At 35.9% G+C, this 21,942-nt stretch overlaps 1 protein-coding gene across 1 annotated transcript in view; it reads right to left on the bottom strand.

Moving 5' to 3' along the window:
- The window catches only part of UNC13C (unc-13 homolog C), a 233,908-nt gene that overhangs the window by 196,308 nt on the left and 15,658 nt on the right, over window positions 1-21,942 (bottom strand). The window contains exon 5 of the mRNA XM_040601370.1: window positions 5,789-5,855. Within this exon, the coding sequence (XP_040457304.1) occupies window positions 5,789-5,855 (67 nt within the window). The remainder of the gene's footprint in view (window positions 1-5,788; window positions 5,856-21,942) is intronic.

Genomic DNA, 21,942 nt, shown 5'->3' with positions numbered 1-21,942 from the left:
GAACACTCATTACTTTTGAATTGCATCAGGATACAAAATATCTATTATTAACACTTCATGGAAAGGACATACCTGTTTATTCCCACTTCAAGACACATTTGCATACAAAATATTACCTGGAATGCAGCGTTCAAGAAATTGTTCAAATGAAAGATGGCTTTTAAAAAAATAGCAATTTCTTTGGGCCTATTGAAATCTTTTAAAGGGAAGCTTTGCATTAATCTCAGAGCCCCATAGCTCCCAAACAAAGAATGATTTCTGGTTACCCACTCCTAAACTCCTATTGATGTCACTGTGTAATTCCTGCTTTACTATTAGTCTACCATGGCTTTTTTCTCAATGAGACAGTAAATCAATAGTGCTGACAGAACTCAGCTACTGATTAACTTCTCTCTGTTAATAAGTGTTCTCACACTGAGCATCACCACTGCATCCACCATATAGTTAACCATGAATCACAAAGAACAGCATAAGAACAATACACAGTGAAGTTAATTCTATATAATCTTTTTTTAAAATATTGTAACACATACCAATATTTTTTTTAATTTAATGGCATAAACTATATACAGATGTGCTATACTCATTTTGCAAACTAAGAAATAAAGCAAACAGGGAAGATTTGCCTAGGCAAATCTGTGTCACTATCACTGTTGAACTCCAAGTTATAAGACCAGTCAATATAGCGCCACTATTTTGTCACGTTTTGTTTCCAATACTCAGCATAGCTGTGGAATGATACAAGGGGTAACTCACATGAGTAGTCTCCTGCTTATTGTTAGCCTTAGGAATCAATTACTATGCTCTGTATTTTATAAAAAAGCACATCCATCTCAGAGAAGTGACAATTATTTATTCAAGTAAGTCAAGCAAAACAGTCTCTACCACACATAGGATTAGTAGCTAAAGATATAATCGAAGTGATGTACAAAACCGGCGTGGGAGAGAGGAAAGGGGAAAATCCATTTGATAGTACTCAAGGCTACCACTGTGTTAAAAAAACAAACAAACAAAAAACCCCAAACCTCTAAATGCATCTTTTTATAATTATTGCCAGTACTTCATAGCACTCATTTCAAATCTGTTAAAGAGCTAAGGCAAACAAAAAAAACCTCCAGCTGTTACTGTTTCTAGCAGCACAGTGAACATGAAACTGAAACACAGATACTAGGATTGGATTACTGTAAGAGAATTCTGGTTTGGATTTTTGTTTTTTTAATCAATAAGCAGAGCAGCAATTAAAGAACCCTATCTAGTCCTGCACTGTCTTTTTAAAAGCTATTCATTTCTGATTTGCAGTTTTCCCTCAAATGATTAACTCCTCTCCCCTCCCAAACATGGGAGGGATTTCCCCAATAGTTTTATCTTAGTATTGCTATATCCTATATGATTGCAACAAGGTCTAACTATTGTTATTTCAGAGACACCGAGGCAATTTATCACAGAGAAAGATATATTCTCCAACAACACAGTTTGGCACTTTTCCTGTCTGGTCATACAATGCCTCTGGTGAACCACTGGATGTCATCTTACCTTTGATCAGAACTGCCTAATTCAATTTCTTATTTCCATAGGTTAGGATCAAAAGCATGCACTCCAAATATTCTTACTGGAACTTAAGCCACCTGTATATTTTCTAGTACAGTAAGAATTCAGGTTTGTTTCAGCTGTGAAGAAATACTTGAAGCAATAGTGCTCCACTACTACTTCATGGGAGGTATTTTGTTATTGTCTATTTTAAAGATCATCCACTTGAGAAAACTACACACACAGACACTCATCTCTGTTCCAAGCTAAACCTACGTTCCTAAGCCTCCAAGAATAGTTAAAAAATAAACAAAAATAAATTACTGTTACTTCTCTGTTCTCTAAAGGCCTCCAGTGATGGATACGCTACCTACACCCTGCTCTAATGCTTAAAAGCCTTCCTTGTGCTTACTAAAGGTCATGATTTCTTTTTCCAGTTCATTAAGGATAGTAACAGTTCCCTTCTTGTGGAAGCAAGATCTTACAGCACAAATACCTACACACAGGGATTACTTTCTGTGGAAAATTACTTATTTTGCTTTATCTGTTTGTTTGCCTCTGTTATGAGGCTCTATGAATATTACAACTTCTGTAAAATACATCAGGAATGTTTAGTTTCCTGATCTTCTTGTGCTGCTTGTTCTTTTTGTCGATGGTACTTTTTTAGCCAATTCCAAGAGTAAAGCTTATTGTGATTAGGCATTGGCAGAGATTCATCTTCCATGCCTCTCAGATTTTCTAAGCAAAGAATAGCATTTAATGTCACATCAATTGTACTAAATCAATGATGAGATGTTACTAGTATGTTTCTGAAAATCAGTTTATCTTCAGGAAGAAAAGCCAAAAGACCAAGGCAACACACAAACTAAGCCACTGAAGCATAAAGCACTAAGATCATAAGCATATTTCAGGCACAATAACTTTATCAGGAGAAAAATCTTACTCAATTTGTAGGTTAAAATGAAGTTAAATAAACTCTTAATGTTAAAGCAAACTACTATTCTGATATAACAAGCGATCAGGCCAAACATTTTATTTTGCTTTGTGCAAGATCTCTTAATGTGTGCACAGGCCCAGAAAAAACAGAAGCTTGGTTGAATAAAATGCTAGCATGTAACTTTGCATTACAAGCACATCTAATTTTCACTAAAAAAAGGCCGCTTATTAAGACAAGGTTTAGATCTAAGCTCTGACTTGCCTTCAGCATTAGGCATATGCTTGGTGCAGGCGTCATGGTAAGAACGTAAGCCACCCAACTGAGAACACAAAAGGTGTCCATTTCCCTGTATAACTATTTCTATTACCATGGGAAATTCCTAATATAATGTTCAGTTAAACAGCATCAGAACGATTTAAATACTTTTTAGATTAAAGTTTCTCCCCTCTAATATCTACATGTCTCCTTGCAAGACAACTCAGCTGTTCAAGAGCTGGGTTTTCATAGTCTCCAATGTCCCAAATTAGAAGCATATGAAGACCAAAATTTAACAAGCTTACAATGAAACAGTAATTCAGGATTTAAATGACCTTTTAAATATTTATAGAAATTTTCCACTTCTTTTCAGAAAGACTTGCACATGAGATATTTGATTACATCTCCCATCCACCTGATATTCAAACTCTTCAAAAGACTTACAATAACTTCATCACCATCTTTCAGCCCCAACGTAATACTAGATTAACTGCTGAGTAATTTTTCCTTATTTCAGTGCGGTGAGTTAATCTGACTACTTTGCTACAAAAAACAGTTCAATGGCACAGTGACAACCCAAGATTCCCGCTCATGCATGCTAACTTGTTTACTTAACCATCTTCTAACTGTCAAACTCAAAACTACTTTGAAGAATGGTAGTAGGAAGAAGCATATTAACATTCCTTTATTCAAAACTTCTTTCAGAATATGAACGAAATGCAGCTGATTCATCAAATCATGAAGTTACTGACCACATCACATTATTTATTTGCTTTTAAACTTGGAAATAAATTTATCCCACTGACTAGACAATTAGACAAAAGGATGACTGTTCACAGAGAGATTCTGTAAAAGCATCTTAAGACTACAGTAGTCTCCGTCTACAAAAAAACCTGGATTCTTTGGCATTTTGATGACAGTTAGGCCAGGACTTGTCCTGCCTACTTCCTCTAATGAGCTAACATTCAGCTTCCAAAAAAATAAAATTAAAAAAAAAAATCAAACCAGTGATAAAGTAGGATGCAGAAACTGAGATCATATGAATCAGAAAAACACTCTTCCCGCAAGACCCCAGTATAAACAGATCTTTTTCCCCACAGGCTCAGTCTATGAATTATCACAAAGGCAACAGAACTCAGTAAAAAAGAAAACTCAATTGATTCCCAAAAAAGCAGGAAAAAAATAGCTCAAAGGAACTGATGAAGCTGCATCTCAGATGGGGTTTGATTAGTATTTACCAGTAAACAGGTTTGGCTTTGCTGTAAAAGCATAAAGTGGCACTGGACAGCACGGCACTCAAGAACAAGCAGTATTTTCCAAAAAAGCCTACACACAAGTGAAACAGGAAGGTAAATCCGTGACCTTTAAGTTTTTTGGTAGGGCATCGTACACACTAAAGACAAAACTTCTGTGTTTCTCAGAAGTTATCAGCAGTAAATTTGCAGTAGTGTCAAGGCTGGAAGGCAACTGATGGCATTCTTTTTCTGTATTTTTACTTTCGAATTCAAGACACTACTCCCCAGTATAAGCTAGTTTCCTCCTGTACAACGGACTGTGTGAACGCTGAACAGGAGCAGATTTTAATCCACAAATTATTTACTAGACCTTGGGGAGTTAAGATCCAAAGTCTCATACAACTTATCTCAAACTTCTTTCAAAACACCAATCCCAAAAAGCTGTGTGAAATAATTACCACTTAAATACTGGACAGTGGAGACAGCTGCTTCATAAGCATTGCTTCAAAAAGGCTTGGTTGCTTTAAAACAATTGATGTATTTAAAAGGAATTACAGAAAAGCAAAAAAAAAACCCCAAGAAAACACAAAAACCCCACCCAACACCGCACCTTAAAAAAAGCCCATTTAGTTAATGACAACAGATAATTATATATTGCTACTTTTAACACTTTTTTACCCCCAGAAACATAGAATATTTTTTTTTAAATACAGGTGTTGCCTCATGTAGAGTTCTGGGAGTATCTCTAGTGTACATTCTCTTGCATTGCTGACTACCTCAGCTTAGGCACATGACTTCTTCCTGCTTTGACCAGTGATATTCACTGGTCTCTTTTCCTTTTCATGGAAAATTAAGAAACATTTACTTAAGGCACTAATGCCCAACTTACAGCAAATGGATTCAGTTCCTCTAGGTCTACAACCTTCCTGCTGCATACAGCCCTTTCAGAGAGACTAATACTGACTGAGGCTGCCAGCACAGGGAGAACAACTTTGTTCCATGTAGAGCTGTAACTGCACTGCGAGAAAGAGCCATGTGGAGAGACCACCCTGCTGTGCTCGCCTGCCACACCAAACCTTACCAGCAGCTAACATCAAACAGTTCAGTGCAAAAAATGGGATTTTAAGAGTTGGATTATTAGTTCCCTTTCATTAACCAGGAGTGGCATGGAACTGACATAAGAGATAGTACTACTTGGCAAAACCTGATTATGTCTGAATTCCCAGCTGCTCATGTGAGGCCATAGTTTGTACAGTTTCGGAGCAACAGTGAAGAAGAAAATACTTGGTACCTATGCTGACCACATAAACAAAGCAAGCGATCAGGATAATTTCCCTTAATTATCACATCTAATAAAAAAATGTCTGCTTAGGCAGTGGTACCATCAGTAGAACTTACAAGATATTTCTAGGAAAAAATATCAAAACAATGTTTAAAAACCCATTTATATGAAATATTATTGAAGTACTGATGTTTCTCAATATTAAATTTTTTTCAGAAACAGATGCTGAAGTTATGGTTTCTGGATTAATATGCAACACAGATAAGATGGCCAAACTATAATAATTTCCCATGCCTCTAAAGAAAGTTTCAGAATCTCATCCTCTTTCTGTTTCAGAAGAAAAAAAATACTCCGAGGCCAGGGAACCACACAGATTTAATGACCAATGGAAGGAATTGTCTCTACTGTCAGAAACTCAGTCACACCCTTAGATCCCACTGTAACTGAATAGTGGTTTACAGGAACTAGAAACCTTACACTAAATGCCCCTTCCATCTGAGAAAATTTTTTAAATTATAGAAACACATCAGTAGTTTTAAGAGCAGCTCTTACCTTCTGAATAGCCCTGGCCCATCTTGCTTTTGCGAAATTACTTTCATCAGCTTGATCTTTATTTCTCCTGGAGAAGTGGGGGCAGAAAAAAAAGTACTTAGAACAGCAAAGTATGGGGAAAAAAAGAAATACTAAAAGACCTTAGATAAGTCTACGGACAAGCAGATCAAAGCCAGCTGGAACCATCATCCATTTGTTCTGTATTTCCTCTGTATATAGTATCCTCTACATACTGGAAAAAATTAGCTCTGTGGAGGCTATTCTTTACATAAAGTCAAGAAAACTTATCCTGGTAATTAGTGTAACAGTAACTTTACACTTAGTAGAAAAGAGCTGATCCAAAGTCACACACTCATCCTCCTACTCTATATGACAGGCTGTTCAGTAAGTACTGTTTCAGCACGTGGATTTACAAGTGCCTTTGCTTTGTCAGTATTAAATCCAAACAAACTATGCAAAATAATGGAGGAAAACACTTCATTATGATCTATTTAGCCATATTATTTAATATGGAACATTTATTTTATTCATGTCTGATGAATGACTTGACACCATGAGCTAGATCAATATTTGTTGCAGGGGATGACCAGGTTTAAGATAATCTTCTAATGTATTTTTCCATTATTGACATCTATTTTCAACTCCAGTTCACTTTCTCCAGAAGGTAAATAAAAGTAAAAATCTCAGAAAACCTGATATTCCTATTTCAAACAGCTTTGTTTCTCTCCTAGGGTTTGAATGTTAAAATAAAATATAACAAACTGGAAATACTTAAGTTTTTATAACTACTGTTTTGTCTTATTTTCATTACAATTGAAGATAAGGGTAAAGAAACACATTTCTCTTCCATCTTCTCCCTATTAATTTCAAACTGCCCCACCACACTCTACTTGGGCTGTTAGCTGATAAAACAAAACAATGTTTACAGTGAAGAGTGCCCAGACCTGACGGTGATTTGGCTGTAAAGTTAGAACACTGCATACATATGCTTGGTTTAGTATACAGGAAAAAATAAGCAGGCACTAGACAGTAACTACAGTGAAACACATGGCAGTATCTCCATATGCTGATTTGCTCTGCTGTAACAAAAATATTAAACTGCAGATCTGAAACAATTCCCACCTATTCAGGCATTCTGAAGCAATCAAGCTATATTCAAGAAGAGAAAACAGACTCACAGTATCCCCTTTGGATTACAGGGGGTTCCATTAATTTGAAGAGTATACTGGCTTGAAAAGACATGATTTCTGTTCCATATATTATTAACACACTATAAAAAAGTATTGGTAAAGGAATATGTTTCCCAGTTATAGTGGTTCATAAATCAGGATTACAAGGTCTTTGACACTGAATGGCAAGAAAAGAAAACAACAACAACAAAAAACACTCAAACCACCAAGAGAGGAAAAAAAAACCCCCTCTGAATTCCTTCAGTAAAGGCATATCCTTTTCAGACACAGAACTAGCACTGTCACCAAGTCTTTGCAAGCTGCACTAAGTGTGTTACTAAGAAGACATCAAGACATCTTGGAACCATTTATTCCTCTCAAGGCTTGGAATAAAGCTCTTACAAGGGAAGGCAAAAAACCCACAACATTCCAAAACAACATGCCCGCCCCCCCCCCCCCCCCCCCAAAAAAAAAAAAAAGCCACCACAACAAAACTTACATTTGATCACATAAGCACCATTAACAGAACTCTAAAAAAATCTTTGAAATAAGAATATGTTATGCAATCTGTTGCCCCCATGCAGAAGCTGTACAGTTACACAGGCCCATTATAACGAGGTTTCATTATTCAGCGATTTCACCACACCTGTGAGGAATGTTGGTTCAAGCTGAAAAATGCCAGTTCAGTTCATGGCTGTTAAGGACAGGTTAAAATTAATTACCTATTACTACTTAGTATAGCCTCTACCACTCTTGCAAGAATCTAATTTAAAAAATACTGCCTTGTACAATAACAGTTAAGTAACAATATCAAAATACACAGTAAAATTCTATAGGTACAATCTATAGAAGACAGTGGCATCCCGTCTATTAAGTAAAGTTGCAGTATATTTATATTATACCTCAGTGATATCCCTGGGTTCACACATTACTGTCTAATTATCTTGGACTTTTGGAATCATGCTCTTTTATCTGAGGAGAAAAATGTTCTCTCTGATAGGCACAGCTGAGTGCACATGATGCAAACTAAGTATGAAAAGGATTGTCTTCCCCTGCCCTTGTCTCCGAGGCTGAATATTTGCAGGTTTAGCCTTTTTCCTTTTGACATTATTCACTTTTTTGTATTGTAAGGTAAATCAGCCAAGTGATACTAGTAATTAGCCCAACGTATCCTGCAGCTGTTAACTAGACTGGAAATACTAGTTAATAATTAACCTTAGGAATTCTGAGGGTAATTAACCTCAAGGTCAGACAGAGAGCTGGTTGTCAACATTGATTGAGAAGGAACAGAGAAAAACAGCGCTCTCTGCCTTAACTGAAAGTAAATAGGGTCGAGGGAATTCTTAAGTTTTGAGGCAGACAAAAAATATTTAACTGGTTTGGGAGACTTTTAGAAAGTCATAATTCTGTGATCAGACTGCTGAGCAGTGCAGACAAGGCAGTTCAATACATTTCTGCTCGTGCTACATAACCACTCGCACAGACAGGCACAGTAGGAGCAGCTTCTTTACCTGTTCGCTTCCTGCTGACACAGCGATAGGTCCAGTTTAGTCAACAAATGATTATTAAATTTCTATTCAGATCTATCAAAATTACTTGGTCCCCTGGCAGACAACAGTTTCTCAATACTGACTGAAGCCTCCAGATGACTTGCAGTTTACAGGAATTCTGAGTAGCAAAGACCAGCAGATACTACTGGGAGCGATCTGTACTGCTAACTGAACAGCACCTGAGGAATGTGTTTTGTTGAAGACAAACACATCACTATAATTTTTTGAAACCAAGAACAAAGCAGAACCAGCAGATTAGGACACAAGCATTAAATCAGAAGATATGGGAATCATAGCTGATAATTAGAAGACCATTAATTCACTGTGGCAGACAACAAAAAAGTTTGGAAACCAGGCAAATGCCTTAAGAGTGCCTGAAAATCACACTGATTGACAGTTTCTACAACATAGTGCCCAGCTGTGGTCTCTGAACCAGCGCAGTTCACAACACAAGAACAATCAGAAGGGGAAAACTGGAAGAGAAGTCTCATAATGAGAAAACCAGCAATATTTGGATATGGCAAGCTAAGCGAGAAGCCTGGGTCAAAACTTTGACGCATTGTGCATCAAACTTGGTAGGCCTCCACATCTCCTAGCCATAAGGACCAAAATAATTAACCTTGTTGCAGTCAGTTTACCAACCGAAGACAGTTATGCGCAACGGAATGCACAGGCTGGATAAATGTAAGGGCTGTTCAGTCTGGTTTATCAAAACCCAAGGATTTTTAATAGAAAACAAAAGTTACACTGACACTTTTACTTAATAGATGTTTTCCTCTCAATTATGCTGCCCAAATACATTAAAATTGGTCTAGTATTTCAATGATGATTTGCATTTCTTGTAAAATTAAATCTCACTACAGAATTTGGTGTAAAGCAGTTGAAGTGTGGCCATATACACACAAACAATGATATCTTCTGAATGTTTGTTTGCAATAGGCAGTCCTGAACATCTGCATTGATTCCTAACCATTCATCATTAATGTCGATTTTGTCAGCTTTGAATATAACTGAAAATAAACTATGGAAGAAAAATGGAAATAACTACACTCTATTATGACGTATTATGACTTTTTAAATCAGCAGTTCCCACTCCCCACTAGCAACAAGTCATGCTGGAACTAACATCTTTGCTTAATCTTTCTGTTACAGATTGTTTTAAGCGTGAGTTGTACTTGGGTGGTATACTGCCACACAACTGTGATTTTTTTGTTGTTTTGCTTTCTTCAAATACGCTTTTCAGGAAGTTGTGATAATGGACATTCTTGTAAGAATATGGGATAAGGATGCTGATGGTGATTTCTAGTTTTATTCTGCATTCTTTTGTAGTTAAGAAGGATAAGAAAGAGTAATTAACAGCTTCTGTTCTCTAGAATACAAAAAAAAGTAACTTCTGAAACATGCACAATTTAACATGCATTGGAAGTATATGATATGTTCATAAGATACTTGAAACTTCTGAGGGAGGATTTACATATCTGTTACTCATTTATACTGCAGCAGCCCAACTTCTTTAGGAATATCTTTGTGTGCAGTGAGGCCCTAGATGTAGAAGCTGCTACCACAGTCTTGCATATCAAGCCAAAGTGACATTAACAATATTACATACACCTGGGCTACAAAAGCTTGTCCTTGTTATAGCACCTGCCAGATGATCTGAAGCTGACTGCACTGAAAGAGCTTCCAGCTGACAACAATCTGCATCAGTAGCTTTCAAGTCGACTCATGCACTCAGAAGGGAACACCGTTCTTATTGGAAAGTATATCTAGGATATGGAACTCTAAAAATGGCATCCCATTAAGGATTATTGTACTATAAAGCTATAATTCCATTTTAACTAATTTCATCATTCTCGATTACACAGTACAGATAGAAGAATCAGTACAACATTAAAAAGAAGTAAGTAGCAGTTTAGTAAAGTTTAGGAAGAACTGTAAGCAGTACATGTCCATCTTGGCTATAATCACAACTTGATTAAAATTGCAAAGGAGAATTAAGCAAGCCAGACTTCCCACAGTTAGCTATAACACAGTAAGGCTTACTCCTTTAAGCCTTGCATATATTCACATAACTTAGCATTACTCAACTACTTCATAGAGATATTTTTGTGTGTCTTAGTGACAACAAAAGGCAAACTTTGCTCCAAGATACTTTTTTTGTAGCATTAAATCTATATCCCTACACAGGTTCCTATTTATAGATGCTCAAGTTGCATTTAAAAATTTAGTTTTCAAACACAGGCAGAGAACAATAGGTCAGCAACCAGTTACTAATCTCTACAGTAAAATTTTAGTTTTAAATTTAACTATACTTTCTCCTTTTGCATTTGCTTTCTTATGGTCTACAATCATAAATTTCAGTAGCTATATGGTCATCTTCAATCATATGTTTAGATCAGTTATATTGCTGCTGAGTTTCACTTGAAATAGTTTGCAGTTCTGAGTTCTTGGTGGTTTTTTTCTGTTTTAAAACTAAAATTGTGAGTCTTTATTTGGGACAAAATATTTGATTTTATCTTTGCTTGTATTTTGAGAGCAACATTATCTACAGTAATGAAATCACTGTAGATCACCTTGTGTACCTGCCTAAAACACACAGTACAGCAATAACATCCATCTTCTAACTATTCAGATACAAATGTTTATTAACACATGAACAGAAGCTAAAATAGGCTTACATATGCTTTAGTTAAGTTCTTAGCCATTTTTATTTCCCTAATTCTTTTTCTGGTTAATTACCTAATCATTAAGAAAGTAAGTCTTATATAAGACACACACCTTTTGACTCACCTCTAGAGAAAATGAATGAAGTTTCAAGGCATGCACTTATCCCCACAGCAGAACTCATATTTTTCCAAAGTATGAATATTTCCTCCACTTTTTTCAAGGTTTCCATAGGTATAATTTGTATTGATATTGATCTTAATATTTTCCTGAAAGAAGATGTCTATTCCTGCTTGTTTTTTAGAAGTAACCTGAACCAAGTCCATTACCTGCACAGCTGTTAAAGATAACCCATCAATGACTGCAGCCTGGTTACCCCTCCTCTTCCTGGGCATAATTAACTACTTGTTGCAAGGGAAGTACCTGTCTATCTCTAGTGTGTTTTCATCCTTCAGGCTATACATTTATGGGTTGCTGCTGTTAAACCTGATTCAGGAAGACAGAGCTTGCTTTAACAATTATTTTCAAGTTAGGTTATTTTAGTATTCTGACTTACAAACTTTTGTTTCATATCAGGTAAATAATAAACTAATCTGTGTTGTTGAGAATGGGTACTGGGAAAGGGAGACAATAACTGCTTAAATCTCTGTATTTGTCAAAGTCCTTAATTTGGTACACTATGAATTTAGCATGTAAGTTGTGCTTGTCCTGAATTTTGCTACCATCATTATAATTAATAACAATTATAGTTTATTATAATTAATTATATATATGCTTTTCTGCCTTCTTTTAAGTAAGACCCATCATAGTAGCATTCAAACCTCTTGCACAGGCTTTGAGGCATCCTGTGATGTACCCATGGACACTAGACCTGAATTTAGTGCTCTAAGCATTTCAAAGGATTGACTGATCTCTAGGTGAAATACAAGTTTTGTCACTGATGTGAAAGGAGGCAAAATCTCACTCTAATACAGGTTTAATTAATTGAGCTGGACAAATCACATGAGCTCAAGATTAAAGATAGTTTCCATATATGAACAGGAAAGCAGCCCAAATAAAAGGTCAAACTAAAATGAAATCAGATAAATTCTCTTTGTGAACATAATTTGAAACTGCACTGACAGAAGAAGCAGAGAGGTAAAATCAAACATTTTGTTGGGAAATGGCAATTTAGAAGGATTAAATTGGAATCAATAGAGGAATAGGGAAGAACAAATTCTGAAAGTGTTCTATAGCTGAGGGGTTGTGGATTATGAAGTTTCTTTCATCATCTTTGAGTACTTTTTTTTTTCTAATGCAAAAATAAGCAGAGAGACATAAAACCAGTTGTCATTCAAGACATACTGTTAGATCCTCTGTGAAACACCTTACTTTATACTGCCGTTTGCATGTTGTGAGAAACTAAACACTCTGAGGCACAACTCTACAGTATGATAGAGGAATTCTATTTCACTCTGACAGTAAAATGCTGAAAGATCTGTTTGTGAATCTCAACAGTTAGAACTCCATCAGTGCAAAAGCTAATATACACAAAAAGGCAAGATGTTTTGTATAGAAACCTCAATTCATATTGAGAACAAACACTTAGACAAGGTTTACAGTGACAGCCAAAGGAATGGGACATTTTATTATACTCCTGAGATAACCACAAAATTATTTAGGAATAAACTTATCAAGTGCATAGATTTTTGTTTCTTTTACGTCACTCCAAATGATGTAGATGCCTTTTGGATTCAACACTGTGAAATTTTCTTATTATTTGATGAACTACTTTTCTCAAATATTAATGTGCACTTTTCTCAAAGGGCTTGGTTTGCAAGACTAAGTGGCACTTTCTTTTCATTATGCTGAAGGAACTTATGTAATTACATTAAACCTGTTCTGAAGAACCACTGCAGTTGAAGGCCTGGTGCTAGAGCGTGTGAAAACAGATGTACAGTAATCCATGCCTAAAATATTTAAATTCCAACTCTTGCCACTCAAAGATGTGAACTGGACTGAAAGCTGTCATTCTCATCGGTCCAAAACACAGCTTGTGATTTTGATCTTAGTATACTTAGTATCGTGCCAGTAAGTAATAGCTCGTATTTTTCCCTATATTGCTACAGAACGGTATCTTTGAAGACAGATTCTATTTTTTTTTTTTAAAGTGTGCCAAGACAGCAACTCAAGGTCTTACAAATTAACCTCCAGGCTTTTCTGGTGGGTACAAGGATACTACAAGGCAGTCTTGCTACCTAAAAAGTCCTCTCCAGATACATTGTCTCTTCAGTGCTGCAACAGCTACATTAATTGTTTCCCAAGTGCAAGATATTTATCAGAACAAAAGAACATACAGTTAGGGCAGAAACTGACTGTCAAGACCAAAGGCTATCACAGAAACCAGGTGACACAAAGAAGTACATGTTGGTGTAAGACACAAGCATGACACCGTTCTGCTGCCCAGTGAAGTGCCAGCTTCTAATCAATCCTGAATCTGTCAGTGTCATCTTGGACTGTTCCCAGAAATAAAACAATATTTAACACTTACAGAAATTTTATGGATTACTCCAGATTTTGCCCAGGTTTGCTAGGTTTGTCACTAAGCAGCATTTTTTTAGTCATCTGTTTCTCACCTATTTCAACATGGTATCATTAAAACCATTGTTTTCTTCTAAAATGTCCAACTCAAAAAATAATAATGTGGGTACAATTTGGAAAGACATTTTTCTTTATTCAGATAAATTCAATCTTTCTTGCACGTTATCAAGTCTCTGTATTCATAAACAATGCCAATCTTTCAAAGTTTTTCAAACAAATCAAAATCAGTACTATAAAGTTTTTGATTGTATATGCATGCAATAAAAAAAAAGTGACTTTTAGAATTAGGATAGACCTACAGAGCGTGTTACATCAAACTTCCACATCCAGATCTCTCTCTCTCCATTTCTATATCAATCTTAGAAAAAATATCCAAAATATCCAGTATCTTTCATGTCAAAGACAGTGTGAAACTCATTATTTGTAAGAGAAATTTCACAGAAGATGCTGTACCATGATTATTGCCTGAACCTGGCCTCATGCATGAAACTGTATGAGTACTACAAATTTATCACGTACCTCAAATAGATCCTTACATGGATTCAATCCATCTCTACTTCTAAATTAAGTGAAGCATAGAAATACATAACTACTGATAATTCCATCAGGTTGAATAGCTGTAAGATTTTTGGCTTATTGTTTTAGTTAATGAAAAGATATAATAATAGTAGGACATAATAATTAATATGTAATAGTTAAGAAAATAAGAACAATTTTTGGAAGAATCTGTTCTTCAGAAGCTCTCAAATGATTTAAAGAACAGGAAATGTCCTTGCACTCTACCTGTACCAGGACGCTGAACGCTTAGCTAGTGTTCTACTATAATCCTTACCTACTGCAGCAAAATTCAGAACCAGATTTGCTTTAGGTAACTAACGCTGTTCCTATTTTCTCCTTCTAGCCAGCTTGATTTGCAGCCAGTAAGGAAGAGAAATAACAGAAGAAACTCCAGTGCTCCACACAGACTTCTTTACCTTAAGGAATATTTTATAATGGAAAATCTTATATGAAAGCATGTGTACTTACCTGCTGTAAATTAGATCTAATCTGCCCAATCTAAAGAAGTCATCTTTAAACAGACTCTTGCACTGCAAAAAGCAGTTGGGTTTTAGTCCAAACTTAATCTGTACCTGCAGCATCTGCACTTACGTGATCAGTGTTTTCCCTGACTTTCAGCAATTGCTGCACCATGAAGGAAAAAAGCTCCCTGCTCTCTCTCCACACCATTGGCATATATGGCTTTTCGAACCTCGAATCTTGATATTCACGTCAGAAATGAAAGTGTTTCCAAGGGAGATGATTTTACAGTTTGGGACTACAAATGAATCTACTGCATAGTAACTAAAAGTAACTGAGCTCAGGAGGACAATTCATTCAGTGAACTTGTTTAGTCATATATCAATGATTGCGTCCATGGACAATATGCTAGAAATGTCTGCATTGATAATCCACATCAATACTTGAAATTCCATTTGAAAAATCCATACAAATAGGTAATCAGTTAATGAAATGAGGAAAAAAATAGTAATATGAATTTATAAGCAGCAGCTTACTGCTTTCATTGCAAACTAAACAAAATTCAAGACATGAGTTTGTAACCAAGTAATTGCTATGCAAATGTTATAAATTCATTCTCATGAAGTTTACCCTGCATGTGAATGTGTTGGTATCTTTCAGGGAACCAGCTTAAAGATGAAATATGGCACAGCACTAGGAGCCTAATGAAACTTCCCATAAACACTTGGTCCTCTTCCCAAGGGAGCTCTCTTTTCTCCTCTGTTGTATAGCGCTTTCTGTAGCATTCTTGTGCCTCTACCTGAAATGGCTGCATTTTCCTTTTTTTTTTGAGACCTAGTCATACAGACAAAGGGATTTTCCTTGCCCAAGTATCGATACCCAACTTGACCATTTTAGCTTTTCCATAAATGAACAGCTTTTCTAGTAGTTTCAAGGGAATATTTGCACAGAGGTTGAATATACATCTTCTACACACAGCTGTAAGTATTAATCAGATAAACTACTTCCCAGAAGCTGACAAGGCTACTTAAATAAATTACTACTTCTGCAAGTAAGGTCTAAGCAAAGTCTATTAACCTATATACGATGTAAACTTTTGGGGAACGAAAGATGAAATAACTGCATAACAGTAAAGTGTTAATACAGTTACATGAGAACAGAAATGCATAAGAAGGCATAGGCCTTAATCTAGGACACACAAAAAAACCCAAAAGCCCTTCTTATTCCATTCACACCTAAAGAATTCATTGTGAATAATGTTATTACACAGAATCTCAGGGGAAGTCAGAACGATTTGTCAACTATTATGAAAGGTTGTCACCATAACAACAATACAAGACCATGAATATTAATAATGAAGTCAATTAAAGCTCAGTATCAGGTCACAACAGGATGCAAAACAATCACCAGAACACTTCTGATAGCCATAAGCAAAACAGACATTTGTGAAAAGATTTAAAGAAAGCAGTTATAACATCAGATTACTGGGAGGAACAAAACAGGATATAGACTGATAGGGATAGATACTGAAAGAAATTAGTAATAATCTCTGCCATGTGGAAAAGATATTTATATTTTAGTTTAATACATGAAGTATTTTATAATTACGTTTTGTAGGCTTATTTTATATGTACCACAAACTTGGCTGTATCTTTTGTGCCAGAACTAGACATTATACCTCTTTTCCTCTCCTACTGGAAGATTGTCCATGATTATCTCATTCCTAGATTGGAGCATAAGGTCATGTTCAAAAACAAGGTATGACCTGCAGAATGTGTATATTTAAAAATTGTGCTGTATTAAACCCCAAATACAAAAATCTAATTTCTACAAGTTATTCAGAGCACCCCAAGCAGAGCCACTGAACAGTTCTAATTCCTTCTAATTCTGCCACAGAATGCCTATCTTTACAGAGACATAACATAGATATCTATAGATATATATATCTACAGATATATAAAGCTCTCTAATTACATTTTCTTTTAATGTGAAATAATTTGGACAGGACCATTAAAAGAAAAATTCAGTTTTATCAGTTCCATTTATCATCAACATCTCAACAATTTAAAAAAAATGCGCAGCAGTAATTTTCAATCAATATTGCCTGCCTCTCTATCAGGGCCCTGAGTGCACCAACAGACGCGGTAAGACCAGCCCTGCCTGGGGCCTCTGCAGGGCATCCATGAGCCCCACAGCTCCACTGAGGATCAGCCTTGGCGCTCCAGCCGCTGCCTGAGGTTACCTTAAAGGAGTGACGGTCTCTAGCTCACGTGCAACACTGCCTGTGTACCCATGGGTCCAGACCCTCACTCCTAGACTGACTGCCTGGCTTGAACTTGACCCTGCTTCACTGTTACTGACCTGCCTGGTGATCACTGTGTTGTGTCTTACCCGGGTTGCCATCACTAAACCTGATCCTGACCTGTAAGACCTGACTCAGCAGTCTGACCTTGAACCTGTTTCATCACCACAAACTTGTGTAGTCATCTGCAAGACTGTTTGACCCTCGCTGCTATTCCCAGGCTTGCCTAGGGGTAGTGGGCTGGGGCACTGGCTGGTGAGGCCACTGCCCTGCATGCTGTGTTATCCTGCCTGACTGCCCACCCCTCGGGGAGCAGCTGGCTGCACTGCCTCATCTTCACTTACCTAGGGCCTTAATTCTGCATGCCATATTCATAAAAACTCAGTTGAGTATGAAGATATTTGCTTTCAGTGTGCCATGAAGATCAGATTTGTAGCTGTGCACTAGTTAATTTTACAGCAAAGTTTTAAACAGATCCTACTAAGAACTTCATGATGTGAATTAAAGCATTTGACTTTAAAACCGAACAGAAATAACCTACCAAAATCTACTTGGGATAATTCTAGGAATGAAAATGTACATCAGCATGTCATATTAGCTCACCATCATTTGTTCTAAACTGCAATTTTGCCCTGCCAAAGTAAATGTGTTTTGTTCCCTGCTACTTTTAACAGTTTTACACATAATTGTTTTTCCTGACAGAATTGTCAATTTCCTACATGTTTTTTGTCTCAATTCTCTCAATGTTCTTTTTCCTCAATGTCTTTCAAGTAGAATATTTTCACTGCATACTTCTGTTAATTTATCTCCTTTTCCACATTTTTTCACTCAAAATTTTTGAACATCTAAGAATAAAGCTGGTAACAATTGTAAAGTTGACAAAGTAGAGGCATATAACAAACCCCATAAAAATCTCTTAATCTTCAAATTCAATATTTATGGGACTTAGTATTCTCCAGCTCTAATTGTAAACTTTGTCTATACATCTACACTTTTCCTGCTGTGGAGACATACTGCAACATTCTTTAGAATTCTGAAGAAGTCTTTTGGCTTTTTTGTTAAAGTAGATTTTGAAAGAATTACTTTTGCTCCATCAAGAGCAATAGTTCTAGGCCACAGAAGATCTGAAGGAAAAACACATTTGAGAAAAGCTAGAGAATGGAACTGAACTTGGAAAGGGCAGCAGAGCAGGAAAGATCATCAATGAGCACGTTAGCTTGAGTGTCAGTTGAGAATTAAGCCTGAGAGAAAATGGAATGAACTCTCAGTGCTACAGTGATATTCAAAAGGGCTTAATTTTACATAAGGCTGTAAGCCACTATTACAACAACTTTCTCTTATTGAAAAGATCTGCCTTACTATGATAAAATAAATCAATAACATCATTTATTTACAGTTTTAAATAGCCAATCTATAAACCTAAAGCAAATATTACATAAAGCAGAATACCTTCCTACCCACACTGCTTTCTATAAATCAAGTAGAAAGCAGCTGCCCAAGCAGTCAAAGAGCTTAGAGGAATGTTCTTCAACATATGAAAACAGTTCATATTCAGGGAAGTCACTCAGTTGGCAGGTGTTTTATTTACACAGCCATTTTACCTTGCCTTTGGAACACAGAAGTATCACATGAGTTAAACTGTTATCTAGCAAAAAAAACCCAAAACCCAGCTCTTTTAGAAAAAAAAACCAAAGAAGATATAGTTACAGCAGCCACTTATCAAGATTCATACTCTCTTCTGAACTATTCTGAAGATCAGATGTTTCTTCTTAGGTTTTTCTACTCTTAGGTTACCTTCAACTAGATTGTGCTTTCAGAAAATGCACCGATGAGCATCTCATACTACAATACCGGCTTAGAGAAAGAATGCCAATCTAAAGCAGACGATTTTCAGCTGAGAAGTACAACAGTTTTTGCTAATATTAGGTCTTAACATCTCTGTTTAGTTAAAAAAATCTGCTAGTTGTTCTTTATATACTTTTTCTATAGCTAAGGAAAACTACCTATCCATTAACATAACTGTTTACTCAATATTTTTTATTTGCATTTAAAACAGAGACTCAAAACCAGCCATTTGTGCTGTAGGAAATAACCACATATTGTAAAAACATTCATATTAAGCAGTGTGCAGATCCCAGATATTCTATCACACTAGATACTATAGAAATTAAAAAAATACTGTTTCTTTTCATCTTAAAGATGGGTATATTGTGCTATTAATGCAAACTAGAAGATATCATGATAAACTAATTTTCTCTTTCTATGTACTGTGAAGATTCACATATATCAGCTATGATTTCTGCATCCAGGCTCAGTCATTATCTTGAAAATAATTTGATATAGCTCAATTAGTTCTAATTGTTTTATCTAGACATTTTCCTAATCAAGAAAGGGTTTGAGGAGGAATAGGAGATTTAAGTATGTAATATTGTTTTGAATCTGGGAGTTATATCCTGAAGAAGTTACAGGGAAATTTCAAATGGCAGTGGACACCCATGTTTAGCCAAACTTAATTCTACCAGAGTCCCTGCCTGAAAACTGTTCCTTGGAGGCCCCCCTCCACCCCACACATAAGAAAAAAGAAAACAAAACACCACAGATCCCTGTAAGTACAGTATGTCTGAAAGTACAGTATTGTGTTCATGGAGCAGCTTAACCACTTAGATAGAATATGCACTTGTATGAAACATACTATAAGATGTTCCTCACAGCTTTCCACAATAAATGAAGGTGCTTCCTTGGGAAGTAGTAGTTCCCTTCTTCAAATGTGTGGAAACGCATAGTAGCAGTGATGAGAAAGAAATGCGCAGTGATACAACTGGAGCTCAAAAACAACGGCACAGGGACTGCGATCACATAACATGGGGCTTCATTTTAGAGAACAGTTTCAAAACAATAATTAAATGCAAAACCCCTCATGAATTACAATGTCAACTGTATTTTATATTTTAGAAAGTAATATGCCAGTTCTGAAAGGCTGGGAACTGGTGGACAGTCATAGCCAAAAGGCTTACGCATGACCTAGTCCTACATTTTTTGTTAGGCGCCTCCTCCTTTTCTTTCTTTTGGATTTTACTTCTTTTTGGTAGTAAATATGAAAGGAAACAATAACACATCAAGGAAAGCTATCTGTAATACAAATTTGAGGAACAATCTGTCACTGAATGACCACAACAGAAAACAAACGTATCTGGACAACCACTAACTACTTAAACAGCTACACAGTGGAAATACACTTTTACTTGTGGGAGTTCCTGACATATAGCCAAGAGGTGGAGGTGGAAATTTTCATGGTTTAGAAATAATTTTATGCATGTCTATCAATTTTTCTCTCATCTGGGTATGAATAATTAAACAGATTACTGGACAAATGGCTGTAAATTGATCACTTCAAATGAATTTAGACCTTAGCAACTCTTTTCTTCTCTGTATTTAAAAACAGGGAAGATTAATTACATTTTTAAGAGGCCATTTAACTCCAAGAATGATTCAAGCATTAAGAAACTTCTAAGACTACCACATTTAAGCTTTCTTTTCAGTTTTCACCCATTTAAAAAAAAAATCTTGTATGTTTCTGTCATACCACATTAATTTAATTAATAACACTTTAATGACTATTACATTAAAATTAACAATGCTAGCGGTTGCAGATCATGAAGTCAAATTTTAGTAAGATATCTCCTCTTAACACTCAGCAGTTACCATCACCCAAAACATTAGATTGGAGGAAACACTGTCAAAGCCAAACACTTCGGAAACAAATATTTAAAACCAACGCTGTCCATAAAATCTACATAGGTCTAGTATGATTCTGTAAGCAGCATATCCCTCCTTCATTTCTTGTACAAGCCTGTATGACAATATCTACTGATATGGCATATGTAGGTAGAAATAAACCTGAACAATGGACATTTTTTTAATGTAATCAGGTTGGGGTTTTTTCCTCTTTGTCCAATAATTGATTTACAGGTCTGCAGAGAATACAGTAACATAAGACATCAATATTCTTTTTGAAAGACAGATCCTTACCTGTGTTACCATACTTCCTTAGGTTTTGGGTTTATTTGGGGTTGGTCAGTTGCTTTTTAAAATAAATATTTTGTTTAATTCTGCTTGTTTTGAAAATGCCCCTAATCAATTTTATGCCATTCAGTTTAGTTTCTGATTGACAGGCCCTTGCATAGGAATTTCTTTGTCTAAGTGATTAACTGCAGACCGCAGCATTAATGCTTTTCAACTATTGTCATTAATATCGGCAATGTATTTGATCACTGCTTTTAAAATACAACAAACGTATTTAATACAAGATTTTGAGGGTAACATTTTCAAATGCTGAGTGACTACGATCCTTTGAAAATGGAACATAACAGCTTACTTTTTTGATGTGTAGATTAATGGATTGGTTTCAATTGTGAAAAGCATTCTCCATTTTAATTTTCCAGTTAAGTGAAATGTCTCCAGAACAAACACTATAAACTTACTGAGAATACAAGCACAGATTGTACTATTTTCGTGTTTGTGTGTTTCAAGTTGCAAGTCTGTGAACTGCATAAACTAATTTTATGCTAACGTAGCTTGACTGTAAATAGAACATAGAGTTTTCATCTAAAGCTTTTTATCAGCTTCAGCATTTCATGTAATACTGTATGTACTTCATTCACTATCTGCAATTCTAATTCCAATCATTGTAGCTTAAGGTAATTACGTCATATGATACAATAGATGTACATGTTACTTCCTGAGTATGCTGAGACACAAGAAGCACACATGAAAAATATAATCTTACTGAAGAGTATAATTCAAGTACTTATATGCCTATTTTTCCTGAAGCAGTAGCACATAATTATATGAACTACTCACTTGTGTTCTTCT

Source organism: Falco naumanni, chromosome 7, assembly GCF_017639655.2.
Source record: "Falco naumanni isolate bFalNau1 chromosome 7, bFalNau1.pat, whole genome shotgun sequence".
Classification (NCBI taxonomy): Eukaryota; Metazoa; Chordata; class Aves; order Falconiformes; family Falconidae; genus Falco; species Falco naumanni.
Note: the sequence above shows the minus strand (reverse complement) of the source record. Positions and strands in the feature narration are given on the sequence as shown.